This window comes from Aquarana catesbeiana, linkage group LG07 (genome assembly GCF_042186555.1).
Source record: "Aquarana catesbeiana isolate 2022-GZ linkage group LG07, ASM4218655v1, whole genome shotgun sequence".
Taxonomy (NCBI): domain Eukaryota; kingdom Metazoa; phylum Chordata; class Amphibia; order Anura; family Ranidae; genus Aquarana; species Aquarana catesbeiana.
Window position 1 is genome coordinate 341,704,170 of NC_133330.1, and position 21,300 is coordinate 341,725,469.

The window sequence follows — 21,300 nt, forward strand, 5'->3', positions numbered from 1 at the left end:
ACAGCCTCTCGTGACCTCCTGAACCATCACTCCTCACAGCCTCTCGTGACCTCCTGAACCATCACTCCTTCACAGCCTCTCGTGACCTCCTGAACCATCACTCCTCACAGCCTCTTGTGACCTCCTGAACCATCACTCCTCACAGCCTCTCATGACCTCCTGAACCATTGTTCCTCACAGCCTCTCATGACCTCCTGAACCATTGTTCCTCACAGTCTCTCCTGTCCTAATCAAGAGCCATCACCTTCCACGGTCCATCCAGAACCACCATCACTGGCTGGCTCCCCTTTTCTTAAGAGCCCACCACCTCTCACAGTCCCTTCAGAGCCATCACCCCAGAGCAGTCCCTTCAGAGCCATCACCCCAGAGTTCCTTCTGTAATCCAGAGCCATCACCTCCCACGATCCCTCCTGGGCCACCACCCCTCAGAGTCTCTGCTGAACTTTGGGCCCAGACTTTATGGTAGACGCCACCACTAGTCATGGCTCTATGCCTTACCCAGGTATTTAATAAAGACCGAACATTTCGCCCCAGGAAGAAATTTGAACCAGGAACTCAGCGCTTTGAACTGTATAAAAAGGCTCAGGCCTCCCTAAAGTCGGGCCTTGACCTGAGGACCGTGGTTCAGCTCCCCCCTGGAGAGAGCATCAACGACTGGATTGCTGTTCATGTGGTGGATTTTTTCAATAGGATAAACCTGATCTATGGGACCATGTCTGAGTTCTGCACTGAGCGGAGCTGCCCGGTCATGTCTGGGGGTCTCAGATACGAATACAGGTGGCAGGATGAGCACAAATTGAAGAAGCCCACAAAACTGTCAGCTCCTCTGTACATGAGCACACTGATGGAGTGGATCGAAACACTGATCAACAATGAAGACATATTTCCAACCAGAACAGGTAGGTGGTGATTGGGTGATGCAGAAATATATTGATGTACATACAGGGGGTCATTCCTGCAGACCATCTGTTTTATGGTGGAAACAGGTGTGTGCGCACTTCCACCTTCATGCATAAAAGGTCCACACTGTGCTTAGACTCTGGGGCTGCTGACACCTCTATAACACATGGATCACAGGAAGGGTGGTCAACAGCACTCAAAATAGCATCCAAAAATTATCTTCCTTTATTGAAAACGTATGTACAACGCGTTTCAGCCGTCAGGTTGATATGATTCATGATTAGGGCCTGAAGGGCGAAACGCGTTGTTATCCTGAGTGCCGACCATCCTTTCTCATGATCCATCTGCTATAAGGACTCTGGAAGTCACTTCTGTGCCGTCCCATATAAGCTCTACGTACACTGATACCCCCGACCCCGACCCCACAGAGTTTTTAGAATAATAATAATAATAATAATCACAAATCTTTATATACAAATGTTTTCCATGGACCAGAACCAGGGCCGGCCCTACCATGGGACTCGATGGAGTGATGGCTCCAGGCGGTACTTTCGTGGGGGGGCGGCAAATTGCTGCCCACCTGCCAGCGCCTCTGTGTCCAACTTTCTTCTCTTCCGCCCTGCGCCTGCCGCCCCCCTCCTTCCCGCATTATCTACTTTGAAGTCATTGGCAGCTATGACCAGTGTCCTAGCAACCAATGACGCTTGCCGATGCTCGTTATACCTCAGCTCCGCCCCCTAATTCCGGCTCCCTCAGTCCCTCTCTGCGTGCAGAGCAAAGCAGCGGCCACCCTGATCCCCTCGCCCCTGTCAATGGAGCGCTTCTTGCAGGAGCCCAGCAGAAGGAGCAGCCAGTGTACAAGGAGCAAGTGCAACCCACAGCTTACAGAACGGGACAGGAGGAGAGAGGTATTTACAGTCCATCACTGAGCACCACTGTCCCCCTGTCCATCCCTCTGTCCATCCCTCTGTCCATCCTACCGTCCCCCTGTTCATCCCTCTGGCCATCCCACTGTCCCCCTATACATCCCACTGTCCCCCTGTCCATCCCTCTGTCCATCCCACTGTCCCCTTATACATCTCACTGTCCCCCTGTCCATCCCTCTGTCCCTCCTAATGTCCCCTGTCCATCCCTCTGTCCATCCCACTGTCCCCCTGTCCATCCCTCTGTCCATCCTAATGTCCCTCTGTCCATCCCACTGTCCCCTTGTCTATCCCTCTGTCCCTCCTAATGTCCCCCTGTCCATCCCTCTGTCCATCCTAATGTCCCTCTGTCCATCCCACTGTCCCCCTGTCTATCCCTCTGTCCCTCCTAATGTCCCCCTGCCCATCCCTCTGTCCATCCTAATGTCCCTCTGTCCATCCCACAGTCCCTCTGTCCCTCCTAATGTCCCCCTGTCCATCCTACTGTCCCCCTGTCCATCCCACTGACCCTCTGTCCATCCCTCTGTCCATCCTACTGTCCCCCTGTCCATCCCACTGTACCCCTGTCCACCCCACTGTCCATCCTAATGTCCCTCTGTCCATCCCAATGTCCATCCTACTGTCCCTCTGTCCATCCCTCTGTCCCTCTGTTTATCCCACTGTCCCTCTGCCCATCCTACTGTCCCCCTGTCCATCCCACTGCCCCCCTGTCCATCCCACTGCCCCCCTGTCCACCCCACTGTACCCCCGTCCGTCCCACTGTCCCCCTGTCCGTCCCACTGTCCCCCTGTCCGTCCCACTGCCCCCCTGTCCACCCCACTATCCCCCTGTCCATCCCACTGTCCCTCTTTCCATCCCACTGTCCCTCTGTCTATCCCACTGTCCCCCTGTCCATCCCACTGTCCCTCTGTCCCTTTTTCCATCCCACTGTCCCTCTGTCTATCCCACTGTCCATCCCACTGACCCCCTGTCCATCCCACTGTCCCCTTGTCTATCCCTCTGTCCCTCCTAATGTCCCCCTGTCCATCCCTCTGTCCATCCTAATGTCCCTCTGTCCATCCCACTGTCCCCCTGTCTATCCCTCTGTCCCTCCTAATGTCCCCCTGCCCATCCCTCTGTCCATCCTAATGTCCCTCTGTCCATCCCACAGTCCCTCTGTCCCTCCTAATGTCCCCCTGTCCATCCTACTGTCCCCCTGTCCATCCCACTGACCCTCTGTCCATCCCTCTGTCCATCCTACTGTCCCCCTGTCCATCCCACTGTACCCCTGTCCACCCCACTGTCCATCCTAATGTCCCTCTGTCCATCCCAATGTCCATCCTACTGTCCCTCTGTCCATCCCTCTGTCCCTCTGTTTATCCCACTGTCCCTCTGCCCATCCTACTGTCCCCCTGTCCATCCCACTGCCCCCCTGTCCATCCCACTGCCCCCCTGTCCACCCCACTGTACCCCCGTCCGTCCCACTGTCCCCCTGTCCGTCCCACTGTCCCCCTGTCCGTCCCACTGCCCCCCTGTCCACCCCACTATCCCCCTGTCCATCCCACTGTCCCTCTTTCCATCCCACTGTCCCTCTGTCTATCCCACTGTCCCCCTGTCCATCCCACTGTCCCTCTGTCCCTTTTTCCATCCCACTGTCCCTCTGTCTATCCCACTGTCCATCCCACTGACCCCCTGTCCATCCCACTGTCCCCCTGTCCATCCCACTGTCCCTCTGTCCCTTTTTCCATCCCACTGTCCCTCTGTCCCTTTTTCCATCCCACTGTCCCTCTGTCTATCCCACTGTCCATCCCACTGTTCTCCTGTCCATCCCACTGTCCCCCTGTCCATCCCACTGTCCCTTTTTCCATCCCACTGTCCCCCCTGCCCACTGTCCCCCTGTCCGTCCCACTGTCCATCCCACTGTCCCACTGTCCATCCCACTGTCCATCCCACTGCCCCTGTGACTACTCTGCGGCCCCCCTAACCACTCTGCAGTGCCCCCCCCCGACAGGTCCTCCTAATACTCCTATATACATGTATAGAGCCATGACAGGTCCACTTTAGTTATCATGATATAAAATAATGTATGTGGGGGCATTTTGGTAGGCGTGACTTTTTTTTGGGGGGGCAGCATCTCATTCTTGGTACCAGGCAGCACAATGTCTTGGGCCGGCACTGGCCAGAACACAAAATTAGTAACAGCACAGAAAATACTGACCTGGCCAGATAGGGAGACCTCTCAGAGAACGTTTCCGCTGCTGCCAGAACGGTCATTGATCCCAATCTGCAAAAAGACTGGAATGATTTATGAAGATGAGCAAACAAAATCAACTTAACCAATCAGATCCCAAGTTTCTCCTCTCTCCATGCTGCGAAGAATCATAAAAGCCGGTATGAAAATCAGTGTGACCACAGGCCATTTTATACCACATCCTCCGATGCAAGCTTCTCATGAACAGGGAAGCCTCTGCTTTGCCCAGTAAAGGATGACGGCCCTAAAATAATTCAGATCTGCCCATAGAGTAGGAGGTTTTCTTTAATTCTGTCCTCCTCAGAAGCCACTCCTATCAGCCCCTGTAAGTGAGCAGAGGAAACCCCTTTAAAGTGGAGCTACACTGCATGTAAGCTCCACAAACCAAAAACACTAATATTCAAAGCAAACTCCCCGATCTATCCATGTCTCCACCGATCCAGGTCTCCACCCATCAGGTCTCTATCTCCATCCATGTCTCCACCCATCCAGGTCTCTATCTCCATCCATGTCTCCATCCATCCATGTCTCCATCCATCCATGTCTTTACCCATCCATGTTGCCACCCATCCATGTCTCCACCCATCCAAGTCTCTATCTCCATCCATGTCTCCATCTATCCATGTCTCCATCCATCCATGTCTCCATCCATCCATGTTTCCATCCATCCATGTTTCCATCCATCCATGTCTCCACCCATCCAAGTCTCTATCTCCATCCATGTCTCCATCTATCCATGTCTCCATCCATCCATGTCTCCATCCATCCATGTCTCCATCCATCCATGTCTCCACCCATTCATGTCTTTATCCATCCATGTCTCCACCTATTTATGTCTCTGTCTCCATCCATGTCTCTACCCATCCAGGTCTCCATCCATCCATGTCTCTGTCTCCATCCATGTCTCCTCCCATCCATGTCTTTACCCCATCCATGTCTCCACCCATCCAAGTCTCTGTCTCCATCCATGTCTCCACCCATCCATATCTCCATCTATCTATGTCTCCATCCATGTCTTTATCCATCCATTTCTCCATCCATTCATGTCTCCACCTATCTATGTCTCCGTCTCCATCCATGTCTCCACCCATCCATGTCTCCATCTCTATCCATGTCTCCGTCTCCATCCATGTCTCCATCCATCCATGTCTTCATCCATCCATGTCTCCTTCATCCATCCATCTATCCATGTCTCCACCCATCCATGTCTCTGTCTCCATCCATCCATGTCTTCATCCATTCATGTCTCCTTCATCCAACCATCTATCCATTCATCTATCCATGTCTCTATCCATGTCTTTACCCATCCATGTTGCCACCCATCCATGTCTCCACCCATCCAAGTCTCTGCCTCCATCCATGTCTCCATCTATCCATGTCTCCATCCATCCTTGTCTTTATCCATCCATGTCTCCATCCATGCATATCTCCACCCATTCATGTCTTTATCCATCCATGTCTCCACCCATCCATGTCTCCATCTCCATCCATGTCTCCATCCATCCATGTCTCCATCTCCATCCATGTCTCCATCCATTCATGTCTTCATCCATTCATGTCTCCTTCATCCATCCATCTATCCATTCATCTATCCATGTCTCCATCCATCCATGTCTTTACCCATCCATGTTGCCACCCATCCATGTCTCCACCCATCCAAGTCTCTGCCTCCATCCATGTCTCCATCTATCTATGTCTCCATCCATCCATGTCTTTATCCATCCATGTCTCCATCCATGCATGTCTCCACACATTCATGTCTTTATCCATCCATGTCTCCATCCATCCATGTCTCCACTTATCTATGTTTCTTTCTCCATCCATGTCTCCACCCATCCAGGTCTCCATCTATCCATGTCTCTGTCTCCACCCATCCATGTCTCCACCTATCCATGTCTCCACCCATCCATGTCTCCAACCATTCATGTCTCCACCCATCCATGTCTTTACCTATCCATGTTGCCACCCATCCATGTCTCCACCCATCCAAGTCTCTGTCTCCATCCATGTCTCCACCCATCCATGTTGCCACCCATCCATGTCTCCACCTATCTATGTCTCCGTCGCCATCCATGTTTCCACCCATCCATGTCTCCATGCATCCATTTCTTCATCCATCCATGTCTCCTTCATCCATCCATCTATCCATGTCTCCATCCATGCATATCTCCACCCATCCATGTCTCCGTCTCCATTCATCAATGTCTCTTTCATCTATCCATCCATCCATCCATGTCTCCACCCATCCATGTCTCCATTCATCCATCTGTGTCTCCACCCATCCATATCTCCATTCATCCATCCATGTCTCCACCCATCCATCCATGTCTCTGTCTCCATCCATGTCTCCACCCATCCATGTCTTCATCCATTCATGTCTCCTTCATCCATGTCTCCGTCCATCCATCCATGTCTTTATGCTTTATTCTGCTAAAACACCCCCTAGCGTTTCTAGCCGCAGCCATCTTGAGCAAGGGCAGATGATTCATGTAGCAATTACTTCCTGTAAACCATCTGCTCTTAGCTCAGGCATGCAGTCTGGAGGATGTGCTTATCTAAGAAAGCCCCTCCTCCCATGAAGATTCCTGGGGTGTATGCCATTATTTTGGCCTAGGCCAGAAATCCGGAAGACACTGAAAATATGTAAAAAAAAAAAAAAAAGTATAAAATTAGTAAATCTAATCCCCTTTCCTATCTATTACTAACATTAGCAGCATGAGGATTAATAATGGTCCATGTTGATTGAGAGAGTGAGATTCCACTTTAATACCGAAGTCTCCTTACCTCCATGTGAGAGCTCTGGACCAATCACCAGCCTTGTCAAGTGGGAGAAGGGGGAGTAAGTCACCTGGTACTGTGTATTTTTTCACTTTCTGTAGCTATGCAGAGAAGCATGCAAAAGGAGGAAAGATGAGAATGTTCTCTTCTGATGGGGAGGACACTGGCACAAGGAGGGGGGGGGGGGGAGAGACTCCTATTCTAAAGTTGGCCTTAGGCAGGTAGTTTATTATCCATCAGCTAGTGGATGGTGGAATCCTCCCCCCAGGCAATTGTATTCTGATGGGGGGACTCTCAGAATACACTGATTGGGGTCTGCAGACAAAGGTTTTCCAGCGTGTCCCTTCAAAAGAAGTTGAACAAATGAACAAGTTCTGTCGAGGAGGGACTAGCACACACAGATCGGAAAAATGGGACAATTCCTGCTGATCTCGTTCTGTCTATGACCTGTTTTACTTTATGTATCTGACCATTAAAGGGGCTGCAGCCCAACAATGCATTATATAAAGTGCCCATGGCACAGAAAAGGAATACAAGCAATAGATAAGTCAGAACAACCAATCAGAACCATCATATACTGGCCCTGATTGAAGGTTGACATTAAAGGGTAAAGGGGCCCTGTCCCTCGTGTGGTGCACTTTATAGAAGTGACTTTTGTGTTTTAGATCAGAGTGTATTGTGGACTCTGGTACATGAGGGAGGAAATCCCGTCCATCACCGTGGGGGGGGGGTCATCATCATCATCTTTGTCATCATCATTATCTTCATCAGTCTTTCTCCTCTACTGAGATAAACCCGAGCAGACATTGTGATATTGACAGTCGCTCAGCACCTTCCATAGGCAGACGGTCCTGTCTCCTCAGATGTACTCTGGGCTCCCGCTGGTCCATTATAAGTGGCTCCAATACAGCAACAAATCTTCATTGTTCTCACATGGAAAACATTTGTTATTTATTAGAATACAACATTTATGTAGCAGAAATTGTATTAATATTCCGATTGTATTAATAATGGGAAGACAATTATACAACTGCATCCAATTAATGGTTTTACAGCTTGGTGAATAACAAGTCCCATATATGGAATCCTAGACAATCCCCAAGAGGCGAGAACTTTCCATTTCTGGGCAGATTTCCTACAGCTTGTATGGAGAGCTCAGGCCATATTTTCCCCACAGATGTGCGATGGAGGCGCTCACAGTGTTCTGAGTAGTGTAACCCAATGTGAACCAGATGGGGTGATGGGACGGTGTAGAGGCTGCTACACACTGAACATGGTGGGGGTGATGGGACGGTGTAGGTGATGCTACACACTGAACATGGTGGGGGTGATGGGACGATGTAGGTGATGCTACACACTGAACATGGTGGGGGTGATGGGACGGTGTAGGTGATGCTACACACTGAACATGGTGGGGGTGATGGGACGGTGTAGGTGATGCTACACACTGAACATGGTGGGGGTGATGGGACGGTGTAGGTGATGCTACACACTGAACATGGTGGGGGTGATGGGACGGTGTAGGTGATGCTACACACTGAACATGGTGGGGGTGATGGGACGGTGTAGGTGATGCTACACACTGAACTGGCTGGCAGTCCCTGGAGCCTCCAATTAGCTGTCAGGTTGAAACATGACTGTGCACATTGCATTCTGCAGCAATTAATATTGACAGGACAACAATCAGTCTGTCCCTCGCATGCCAGGGTGCTAGGTGCTATCCTGGACTCTGAACTCTCTATTTCACATTCAATCACTGTCCAAATCCTGCCGCCTCAAACTCCGCAACATCTCCAAAATACACCCTTCCTAACCAATCATCTCTCACCTCGACTACTGTAACTCCCTCCTCATTAGCTTTACATGGGCTGCTCCCCCCTCTTCTTCAGTCCATCATGAATGCTGCTGCCAGACTCATCCACCAACTGTTCAGTATCCCCCCCCCTTACAAATCCCTCCACTGGCCTCCATTCAGTGTCCTTCACCCCTCTCTGCCAATCCCTCCACTGGCCTCCATTCAGTGTCCACCACCCCTCTCTGCCAATCCCTTCACTGGCCTCCATTCAGTGTCCTCCACCCCTCTCTGCCAATCCCTCCACTGGCCTCCATTCAGTGTCCTCCACCCCTCTCTGCCAATCCCTCCACTGCTCTCCATTCACTGTCTTTCACCCCTCTCTACCAATCCCTCCACTGGCCTCCATTCAGTGTCCTTCACCCCTCTCTGCCGATCCCTCCACTGGCCTCCATTCAGTGTACTCCACCCCTCTCTGCCGATCCCTCGACTGGCCTCCATTCAGTGTCCTCCACCATTCTATGCTGTTCCCTCAACTGGCCTCCACTCAGTGTCCTCCACCCCTCCTTACCAATCCCTCCACTGGCTTCCATTTAGTGTCCTTCACCCCTCTCTACCAATTCCTCCACTGGCCTCCACTCAGTGTCCTCCACCCCTCCTTACCAATCCCTCCACTGGCCTCCATTCAGTGTCCTCCACCACTCTCTGCTGGTCCCTCCAATGGCCTCAATTCAGTGTCCTCCACCCCTCTCTGTCAATCCCTCCACTGGCCTCCATTCAGTGTCCTCCACCCCTCTCTGTCAATCCCTCCACTGGCCTCCATTCAGTGTCCTCCACCCCTCTCTGTCAATCCCTCCACTGGCTTGTGCTCACCCAACAAATAAAATTCAAAATACTAACAACTCCCATGCTCGCCTCCAGGAATTCTCCAGAGCCTTTCCCATCCTCTGGAACTCCCTACCCCAATCTGTCTGACTATCTCCTACTCTATCCACTTTTTAGGTGATCCCTAAAAGGCCTATCCTGCCCCCACCTAACAACTATACTTGTACTTTCTCCTTCAGCTCATCTCCCACAGTTATTACCTTTTGGATCACCTCCACCTCCCTATTAGATTGTAAGCTCTCAGGTGAAAGGCTCTCCTAACCCTCTTGTATTGTGATTGTACTGTCTGCCTTCACTTTGTAAGCTGTTGGCGCTATATAAATCCTGTATAATAATAATAATACCGATAAAATGGGACTATCCTGCACAAGATATACTGTGTCTTTAAAAAGTATTCATACCCCTTGAAATGATCCACATTTTGTCATGTTACAACCAAAAATGTAAATGTATTTTATTGGGATTTTATGTGATAGACCAACACAAAGTGGCTCATAATTGTGAAGGGGAAGACAAAATGATAAATGTTTTTTAATTTTTTTTACAAATCAATATGTGAAAAGTGTGGGGGGGCATTTGTATTCAGCCCCCTTTACTCCAATACCCCTAACTAAAATCTAGTGGAACCAATTCCACCTGTGTGTAATGTAATCTCAGTATAAATACAGCTGTTCTGTGAAGTCCTCAGAGGTTTTTTTAGAGATTCTTTGTGAACAAACAGCATCATGAAGACCAAGGAACACGCCACATAGGTCAGGGATAAAGTTGTGGAGAAGTTTAAAGCAGGGTTAGGGCTCCTTCACACGGACGTCTCAGTGTACGGAGCCCGCTCTGCTCAGCGGGGGATCGATCCGTCGATCCCCGCTGAGCAGGCAGATGACAGGTCCGTCGCTGCACCTGTCAGAGCGCTGCTCTCCCCTATGGGGGGATCGGATGACGACGGTCCGTAGAGTCCGTCGTCACCCGATCCGATCCGCAGACAGATGGAAAAGTAGGTTTTTCCTCCGTCACACTTTTTCGGTTTCGGAGCAGGTCGGATGTCAGCGGACATGTCACCACTGACATCCGACACTCCATAGAGGTCTATGGAGCGTCCGTTTAGGTCCTCCTAAAAAACTGACAGGCAGACCTGAACGAATCATCCGTGTGAAAGAGGGAGTAGGTTATGAAAAAATATCCCAAGCTTTGAACATCTCACAGATGTGCAAACCTACCAAGACATGGCCGTCCACCTAAACTGACCGGCCGGGCAAGGAGAGCATTCATCAGAGAAGAGCCAAGAGGTCCATGGTAACTCTGGAGGAGCTGCAGAGATCCACAGCTCAGGTGGGAGAATCTGTCCACAGGACAACTATTAGTCGTGTTCTCCACAAATCTGCCCTTTATGGAAGAGTGACAAGAAGAAAGACATTGGTGAAAGAAAGTCATAAGAAGTCCTGTTTGTAGTTTGTGAGAAGTCATGTGGGGGACACAGCAAACATGTGGAAGAATGTGCTCTGGTCAGATGAGACCAAAATTCAACTTTATGGCCTAAAAGTAAAACGCTATGTGTGGGGGGGAAAACTAACACTGCACATCACCCTGAACACACCATCCCCACCGTGAAACATGGTGGTGGCAGCATCATGTGGTGGGGATGCTTTTCTTCAGCAGGGACAGGGAAGCTGGTCAGAGTTTATGGGAAGATGGATGGAGACAAATACAGGACAAGCTTAGAAGAAAACCTGTTATGCCGTGTACACACGGGTGGACTTTTCGACCGGACTGGTCCGACGGAACAAATCCATCAGACAATCCGACTGTGTGTGGGCTTCATCGGACCTTCAGCGGACTTTTTCTGTCGAAAATCTTTCTGCCGGAACTCCGCCGGACCCAGTTCCTATCGAGAAATCCGCTCGTCTGTATGCTAGTCCGATGGGCGAAAACCGACGCTAGGGCAGCTATTGGCTACTGGCTATCAACTTCCTTACTTTAGTCCGGTGTACGTCATCACGTACGAATCCGTCGGACTTTGGTGTGATCGTGTGTAGGCAAGTCCGTTCGTTATAAAGTCCGTCGTAACTCCGTTGAAAGTCCGTCGGAAAGACCGTCGGACCTTTGATGCCGAAAAGTCCCCCCGTGTGTACATGGCATTAGAGTCTGCAAAAAACCTTGGAGGGCCATAGTTTGGAGACCCCTGGACTTTGGAGCAAAGCATATTCATGTGTTAGAATGGCCCAGTCACAGTCCAGACCTAAATCACATTGAGAATCTGTGGCAAGACTTGAAAATTGCTGTTCACAGACGCTCACCATCCAATCTGACAGAGCTTGAGATATTTTACAAAGAATAATGGGCAGAAATGTCCTCTCTAGATGTGCAAAGCTGGTAGAGACATCCCCAAAAAGACTTGCAGCTGTAATTGCAGAGAAAGGGGGTTCTACAAAGTATTGACTCCGGGGGGCGCCATACAAATGCCCCCCCCCACACACACACACACACACACACTTTTCACATATTTAATTGAAAAGAATTTGGAAAACCATTTATCATTTTCCTTCCATTTCACAATTATGAGTTTATTTATTGGGATTGACGTCTTCTCTTTCATGGTCACATTCACAGGGGTCCCTTTCCCGAAGAATTTCCAGCAGATGTGTACGAAAATCCTGACCCGACTTTTCCGCGTCTTTGTCCACGTCTACATCCATCACTTCGATGCCATTATCAGCGTGGGAGCCGAGGCGCACGTTAACACCTGCTACAAACACTTCTACTATTTTATCACTGAGTTTAGCCTGATCGATCACCGGGAGCTGGAGCCGCTGGTAAGTCATGCCGCCTCAAGGACGATTCCACAATGCTGACAGCAGATCTGACGTGGCAGCTCCTCCGATGGAGGACTATCCACATTGCTGGGACCTGGGGTGCATGGTGGACACGTCTACCTCCAGATTGGACAATCTCCTTCACATCTCTTATGTATTTATACATGGAGATCACATCCCCCCTTATATATTTATACATAGAGATCATATCCCCCCTTATGTATTTATACATGGAGATCATATCCCCCCTTATGTATTTATACATTGAGATCATATCCCCCCTTATGTATTTATACATGGTGATCATATCCCCCCTTATGTATTTATACATGGAGATCACATCCCCCCTTATATATTTATACATAGAGATCATATCCCCCCTTATGTATTTATACATGGAGATCATATCCCCCCTTATGTATTTATACATTGAGATCATATCCCCCCTTATGTATTTATACATGGTGATCATATCCCCCCTTATGTATTTATACATGGTGATCATATCCCCCTTATGTATTTATACATGGAGATCATATCCCCCCTTATCTATTTATACATGGAGATCATATCCCCCCTTATGTATTTATACATTGAGATCATATCCCCCCTTATGTATTTATACATGGAGATCATATCCCCCTTATGTATTTATACATGGTGATCATATCCCCCCTTATGTATTTATACATTGAGATCATATCCCCCCTTATCTATTTATACATGGAGATCATATCCCCCCCCCCCCCCTTTTGTATTTATACATGGAGATCATATCCCCCCTTATCTATTTATACATGGAGATCATATCCCCCCTTATCTATTTATACATGGAGATCATATCTCCCCCTTATGTATTTATACATGGAGATCATATCCCCCCCCCCCTTATGTATTTATACATGGAGATCATATCCCCCCTTATCTATTTATACATGGAGATCATATCCCCCATTATGTATTTATACATGGAGATCATATCCCCCTTATGTATTTATACATGGAGATCATACCCCCCCTTATGTATTTATACATGGAGATCATATCCCCCCTTATGTATTTATACATGGAGATCATATCCCCCCTTATATATTTATACATGGAGATCATATCCCCCTTATGTATTTATGCATGGAGATCATATCCCCCCTTATGTATTTATACATGTAGATCATATCCCTCCTTATCTATTTATACATGGAGATCATATCCCCCCCCCCCCCCTTTTGTATTTATACATGGAGATCATATCCCCCTTATCTATTTATACATGGAGATCATATCTCCCCCTTATGTATTTATACATGGAGATCATACCCCCCCCTTATGTATTTATACATGGAGATCATATCCCCCCTTATGTAGTTATACATGGAGATCATATCCCCCCTTATGTAGTTATACATGGAGATCATATCCCCCCTTATGTATTTATACATGGTGATCTTATCCCCCCTTATGTATTTATACATGGAGATCATATCCCCCCTTATGTATTTATACATGGAGATCATATCCCCCTTATGTATTTATACATGGTGATCTTATCCCCCCTTATGTATTTATACATGGAGATCATATCCCCCCTTATGTATTTATACATGGAGATCATATCCCCTCTTAATCTCCTCTTCTCAGTAGAGAATGAATTCAGTGACTTGGGTTATGAATGTATTCCCTGGTGATGTGTGGATCTGGGCTGGGGACATGGGTGACATTGTGTGTACACAGTGCAGCTCTCTGCAGCCTCTGGATGTTTCCATCTTCTGAGAGATGTCATCATCGCACACACGTCGTCACTCACCTCGCTCTGCTCCGGGCCTCACACAGGTGTGACTGGTGAATGATGAGGGCGGCACGCACACTCATGGGGCCCGCGTGTCAGGACGGGATTACATCATCCTCACTATCAATAACACCATGACTCAGCCGACTTATCAGATGTCCTGTGTGTCACCGGGAAATCCAACCTGAAAAACCCATCCCCCAACATACACGCCACTCAGGGGCCCCATGGAGAGAACCTGAATACATACAGGCCACTCAGGGGCCCCATGGAGAGAACCTGAGTACATACAGGCCACTCAGGGGCCCCATGGAGAGAACCTGAGTACATACAGGCCACTCAGGGGCCCCATGGAGAGAACCTGAGTACATACAGGCCACTCAGGGGCCCCATGGAGAGATCCTGAGTACATACAGGCCACTCAGGGGCCCCATGGAGAGAACCTGAGTACATACAGGCCACTCAGGGGCCCCATGGAGAGATCCTGAGTACATACAGGCCACTCAGGGGCCCCATGGAGAGAACCTGAGTACATACAGGCCACTCAGGGGCCCCATGGAGAGATCCTGAGTACATACAGGCCACTCAGGGGCCCCATGGAGAGAACCTGAGTACATACAGGCCACTCAGGGGCCCCATGGAGAGATCCTGAGTACATACAGGCCACTCAGGGGCCCCATGGAGAGAACCTGAGTACATACAGGCCACGCAGGGGCCCCATAAATCCTGAGTACATACAGGCCACTCAGGGGCCCCATGGAGAGAACCTGAGTACATACAGGCCACTCAGGGGCCCCATGGAGAGATCCTGAGTACATACAGGCCATTCAGGGGCCCCATAAATCCTGAGTACATACAGGCCACTCAGGGGCCCCATGGAGAGATCCTGAGTACATACAGGCCACTCAGGGGCCCCATAAATCCTGAGTACATACAGGCCACTCAGGGGCCCCATGGAGAGAACCTGAGTACATACAGGCCACTCAGGGGCCCCATGGAGAGAACCTGAGTACATACAGGCCACTCAGGGGCCCCATGGAGAGATCCTGAGTACATACAGGCCACTCAGGGGCCCCATGGAGAGATCCTGAGTACATACAGGCCACTCAGGGGCCCCATGGAGAGAACCTGAGTACATACAGGCCACTCAGGGGCCCCATAAATCCTGAGTACATACAGGCCACTCAGGGGCCCCATGGAGAGAACCTGAGTACATACAGGCCACTCAGGGGCCCCATGGAGAGATCCTGAGTACATACAGGCCATTCAGGGGCCCCATAAATCCTGAGTACATACAGGCCACTCAGGGGCCCCATGGAGAGAACCTGAGTACATACAGGCCACTCAGGGGCCCCATAAATCCTGAGTACATACAGGCCACTCAGGGGCCCCATGGAGAGAACCTGAGTACATACAGGCCACTCAGGGGCCCCATGGAGAGAACCTGAGTACATACAGGCCACTCAGGGGCCCCATGGAGAGAACCTGAGTACATACAGGCCACTCAGGGGCCCCATGGAGAGAACCTGAGTACATACAGGCCACTCAGGGGCCCCATGGAGAGAACCTGAGTACATACAGGCCACTCAGGGGCCCCATAAATCCTGAGTACATACAGGCCACTCAGGGGCCCCATGGAGAGAACCTGAGTATATACAGGCCACTCAGGGGCCCCATGGAGAGAACCTGAGTACATACAGGCCACTCAGGGGCCCCATGGAGAGAACCTGAGTACATACAGGCCACTCAGGGGCCCCATAAATCCTGAGTACATACAGGCCACTCAGGGGCCCCATGGAGAGAACCTGAGTACATACAGGCCACTCAGGGGCCCCATGGAGAGAACCTGAGTACATACAGGCCACTCAGGGGCCCCATGGAGAGAACCTGAGTACATACAGGCCACTCAGGGGCCCCATGGAGAGATCCTGAGTACATACAGGCCACTCAGGGGCCCCATGGAGAGAACCTGAGTACATACAGGCCACTCAGGGGCCCCATAAATCCTGAGTACATACAGGCCACTCAGGGGCCCCATGGAGAGATCCTGAGTACATACAGGCCACTCAGGGGCCCCATTGAGAGATCCTGAGTACATACAGGCCACTCAGGGGCCCCATGGAGAGATCCTGAGTACATACAGGTCACTCAGGGGCCCCATGGAGAGATCCTGAGTACATACAGGCCACTCAGGGGCCCCATAAATCCTGAGTACATACAGGCCACTCAGGGGCCCCATGGAGAGATCCTGAGTACATACAGGCCACTCAGGGGCCCCATAAATCCTGAGTACATACAGGCCACTCAGGGGCCCCATTGAGAGATCCTGAGTACATACAGGCCACTCAGGGGCCCCATGGAGAGATCCTGAGTACATACAGGTCACTCAGGGGCCCCATGGAGAGATCCTGAGTACATACAGGCCACTCAGGGGCCCCATAAATCCTGAGTACATACAGGCCACTCAGGGGCCCCATGGAGAGATCCTGAGTACATACAGGCCACTCAGGGGCCCCATAAATCCTGAGTACATACAGGCCACTCAGGGGCCCCATGAATCCTGAGTACATACAGGCCACTCAGGGGCCCCATGGAGAGATCCTGAGTACATACAGGCCACTCAGGGGCCCCATGGAGAGATCCTGAGTACATACAGGCCACTCAGGGGCCCCATAAATCCTGATTACATACAGGCCACTCAGGGGCCCCATGAATCCTGAGTACATACAGGCCACTCAGGGGCCCCATGGAGAGAACCTGAGTACATACAGGCCACTCAGGGGCCCCATAAATCCTGAGTACATACAGGTCATTCATGGGCCCCATGGAGAGATCCTGAGTACATGCAGGCCACTCAGGGGCCCCATAAATCCTGAGTACATACAGGCCACTCAGGGGCCCCATGGAGAGATCCTGAATACATACAGGCCACTCAGGGGCCCCACAGAGAGATCCTGAGTACATACAGGTCACTCAGAGGCCCCATAAATCCTGAGTACATACAGGCCACTCAGGGGCCCCATGGAGAGATCCTGAGTATATACAGGCCACTCAGGGGCCCCATAAATCCTGAGTACATACAGGTGACTCAGGGGCCCCATGGAGAAATCCTGAGTACATACAGGCCACTCAGGGGCCCCATGGAGAGATCCTGAGTACATACAGGCCACTCAGGGGCCCCATGGAGAAATCCTGAGTACATACAGGTCACTCAGGGGCCCCATGGAGAGATCCTGAGTACATACAGGCCACTCAGGGGCCCCATAAATCCTGAGTACATACAGGCCACTCAGGGGCCCCATGGAAAAATCCTGAGTACATACAGGCCACTCAGGGGCCCCATGGAGAGATCCTGAGTACATACAGGCCACTCAGGGGCCCCATAAATCCTGAGTACATACAGGCCACTCAGGGGCCCCATGGAGAAATCCTGAGTACATACAGGCCACTCAGGGGCCCCATGGAGAGATCCTGAGTACATACAGGCCACTCAGGGGCCCAATAAATCCTGAGTACATACAGGCCACTCAGGGGCCCCATAAATCCTGAGTACATGCAGGCCACTCAGGGGCCCCATAAATCCTGAGTACATGCAGGCCACTCAGGGGCCCCATAAATCTTGAGTACATACAGGCCACTCAGGGGCCCCATGGAGAGGTCCTGAGTACAGGAATACAAGGGACTGTCATACAGACTGCTCAGGGGCCCCATAGATAAATCCTTAGTAAAGGAATACAAGGGACTGGCATACAGACCACTCAGTGGCCCCATAGACAAATCCTGAGTACAGGAATACAAGGGACTGATGTACAGATTGCACAGGGGCCCCATAGATAAATCCTGAGTACAGGAGTACAAGGAACTGACATACAGACAGCTCAGGGGCCCCCAGAGATAAATCCACAGTACAGGAATACAAGGGACAAACATACAGACTGCTCAGGGGCCCCATAGATAAATCCTGAGTACAGGAATACAAGGGACTAACATACAGACCACCCAGGGCCCCATAGATAGATCCCGAATACAGGGATACAAGGGACTAACATACAGACCACCCAGGGCCCCATAGATAAATCCTGAGTACAAGAATACATAGGACTGACATACAGACCACTCAGGGGCCCCATAGATAAATCCTGAGTACAGGAATACAAGGGACTGACATACAGACAGCCCAGGGCCCCATAGATAAATTCTGAGTACAGGAATAAAAGGGACTGACATGCAGACAGCTCAGGGGCCCCTAGAGATAAATCCTCAGTACAGGAATACGAGGGACTGACATACAGACTGCTCAGGGGCCCCATAGATAAATTCTGAGTACAGGAATAAAAGGGACTGACATGCAGACAGCTCAGGGGCCCCTAGAGATAAATCCTCAGTACAGGAATACGAGGGACTGACATACAGACTGCTCAGGGGCCCCATAGATAAATCCTGAGTACAGGAATATGAGGGACTGACATACAGACTTTTCAGGGCCCCATAGATAAATCACTAGTACAGGAATAAAAGGTACTGGTCAGTTGCTATGGGTAACAAAGGTAGATGTAGACCACCCATTGTAGGGAACTGAGGGACACCCCTGAGGAATGAGGCCCAACGTTCCTCAGTTCTGATGGGACTGGCTGACTATAGAGGTACAGCCGCCCCCCAGCATGGAAGTCTCTGGACAGCCAGAACCGGTATATGGTGTTCCTCTGGGATCTTCTGAGAATTGGACTCATCTGATCCCATACATTTCTCTTCCTAGAGTAGAATGGTCTAGAATATTATCTGTCCACCAACCCTGAGAATACAAATAATTCCAGAGACTTTTCTTTCTACAGAGAGAGATGACGGAGAAAATCTGCCACTGATGCCACCTCCAGGATGACCATTTTGCATCATGGATTATTCCAGGAAGGTTGAGCCTTCAATGTGGACTTCTTACAGTCTGGCTGATGACACCAGCGTCCTGATGGCTCCATATCCTGGAAGGTTGGTCCACCAATATGGGCTCTATACAGACTGACTGATGACACTAGCATCTGATGGCCCCATATCCTGGAAGGTTGGCCCTCCACTATGGGCTCTATACAGACTGACCGGTGACACCGATGTCTGATGGATTGCTATTCTGGAAGGCCGGGTCTCCAATGTGGACTTCATACTGCCCGGCTGATGACTCTATATCCTGGTTGGGCCTCCAATGTGAACTCTATACAGCCTGGCTGTTGACACCAGCGTCTGATGGCTCTCTGTTCCAGAAGGTTGGGCCTCCAATATGGACTCTATATGGCCTGGATGATGACACCAGAGTGTGATGGCTCCCAATTCGAGAAGGTTGGGCCTCCAATGTGGACTCTATATGGCCTGGCTGATGACCCCAGCGTCTGATGGCTCCCAATTCCAGAAGGTTGGGCCTCCAATGTGGACTCCATGCTGCCTGGCTGGTACCACCAGCATCTGACGGCTCTATAAAGGATCCTATCTATTAGTTCTCTTGTCACAAAAAGAAAAGGAAGACTACTGAGAGAAGACTGGCAATGAAAGGGTTATTCATTGATTATCAGACAGAATGTAGGACTGAAGGGAAGATTGTGTTTTTATATTAAATAATATTATATATACACGCCTCAAAGTAGTACTCCACTCAAATGGTATATTCACAGATTGGAGTGTCCTCCCGACATACCAACACTCCACCAAGTCCTGGACACGGGGAGATGTGTCCCCCATCTCATGTGCCAGCCTCCTATTATATATACGGAATGAATGTACACCGATCAGCCATAGCGTTTTGTTGAAAGCAGAAATAATGTCTGTCACAGTTTGTTGTGTATGGGGTGTGTAGCCACAGAATGGTCATGCTGACCCATGTTCACAGCCAAATGTGTCTACAATGGGCATGTGAGCATCAGAACTGGACCACAGAGCAATGGAAGAAGGTGGCCTGGTCTGATGAATCACGTTTTCTGTTGCATCATGTGGGTGGCCGGGTGGGTGTGGGTGGGTCACTTACCTGGGGAAGAGATGGCACCAGGATGCAGTATGGGAAAAAGCCGGCAAAGGCAGTATGAGGCTTTGGTCAATGTTCTGCTGGGACACCTCGGTCCTGCCATTCATGTGGACAGCACTTTGGAGTCCATGCCCGGACGTGTCTGGGCTGTTTTGGCCACAAAAGTGGGACCTACCCAATATTAGGTAGGTGGTCATAAGGTTATGGCTGATGAGTGTGCATATCTGAATGGGAGGCTCGGGGGACTTGAACTCTATATAACTATATAAGATCAGGAGGTTCGGAATCCTTCAGTACAGAAACCTGAAGCCAGAATCAGAATAGCGAGAGACACAACCCTGAAGGGTACACCATCCATACTACCCTTCATATACCGGGAACACAACCCCAAGGGGTACACCGCCCATACTACTCCTCCTCACATACCAGGAACACAACCCCGAGGGGTACACCACCCGTACTACCCTCACATACAGGGAACACAACCCCGAGGGGTACACCGCCCGTACTACCCCTCACATACCGGGAACACAACATCGAGGGGTAAAACGCCCGTACTACCCCCATATACCGGGAACACAACCCCAAGGGGTACACTGTCCATACTACCCTTCACATACTGGGAACACAACCCCAAGGGGTACAACGCCCGTACTACCCCCATATACCGGTGACACAACCTAGAGGGCTACACCACCTGTACTACCCCCATATACTGAGAACACAACCCTGAGGGGTACACCACCTGTACAACCCCCATATACCGGGGACACAACCGTGAGGGGTACACCGCCCGTACTACCCTCATATCTCTTTACCCCCCCACCCAAATATCAGAACCCCCGTCCAAATCTTATTACCCCTCAAATATCATCACCCCTGCCCGAATCTCACTACCCCCCACCCCCCCCAATATCAGAATCCCCTGTCCGAATCTGACTACCCCCCAAATATGAGCACCCCTACCCAAATCTCACTACCCTCCCCAATATCAACCCCCCCTGCTCTCACTGTCCCCCAGCCTAATCCCCTGCTACACAGGATTGATCCAGTGGAGTGGGGAGATGGTAACACTGGCAGAAGGGGGGGGGGGGGATCCCCAGACTCCACCCAGAACTGATATCACATGGCTGTACTGTCTGATCTCACATGGGAGATTGTAGAGGTGTGTCTAATGCCCGGAGCGACTGCAGGA

At 50.4% G+C, this 21,300-nt stretch overlaps 1 protein-coding gene across 1 annotated transcript; it reads left to right on the forward strand.

Moving 5' to 3' along the window:
• Nucleotides 1-342: 342 nt before the first annotated feature.
• On the forward strand, nt 343-19,714 carry MOB3C (MOB kinase activator 3C). The gene is made up of 3 exons (XM_073593942.1): nt 343-899; nt 12,113-12,315; nt 18,934-19,714. Exons 1-3 carry the CDS (start codon nt 482-484, stop codon nt 18,961-18,963), a joined length of 651 nt encoding a protein of 216 aa, XP_073450043.1. The 5' UTR covers nt 343-481; the 3' UTR covers nt 18,964-19,714.
• Nucleotides 19,715-21,300: the final 1,586 nt, after the last annotated feature.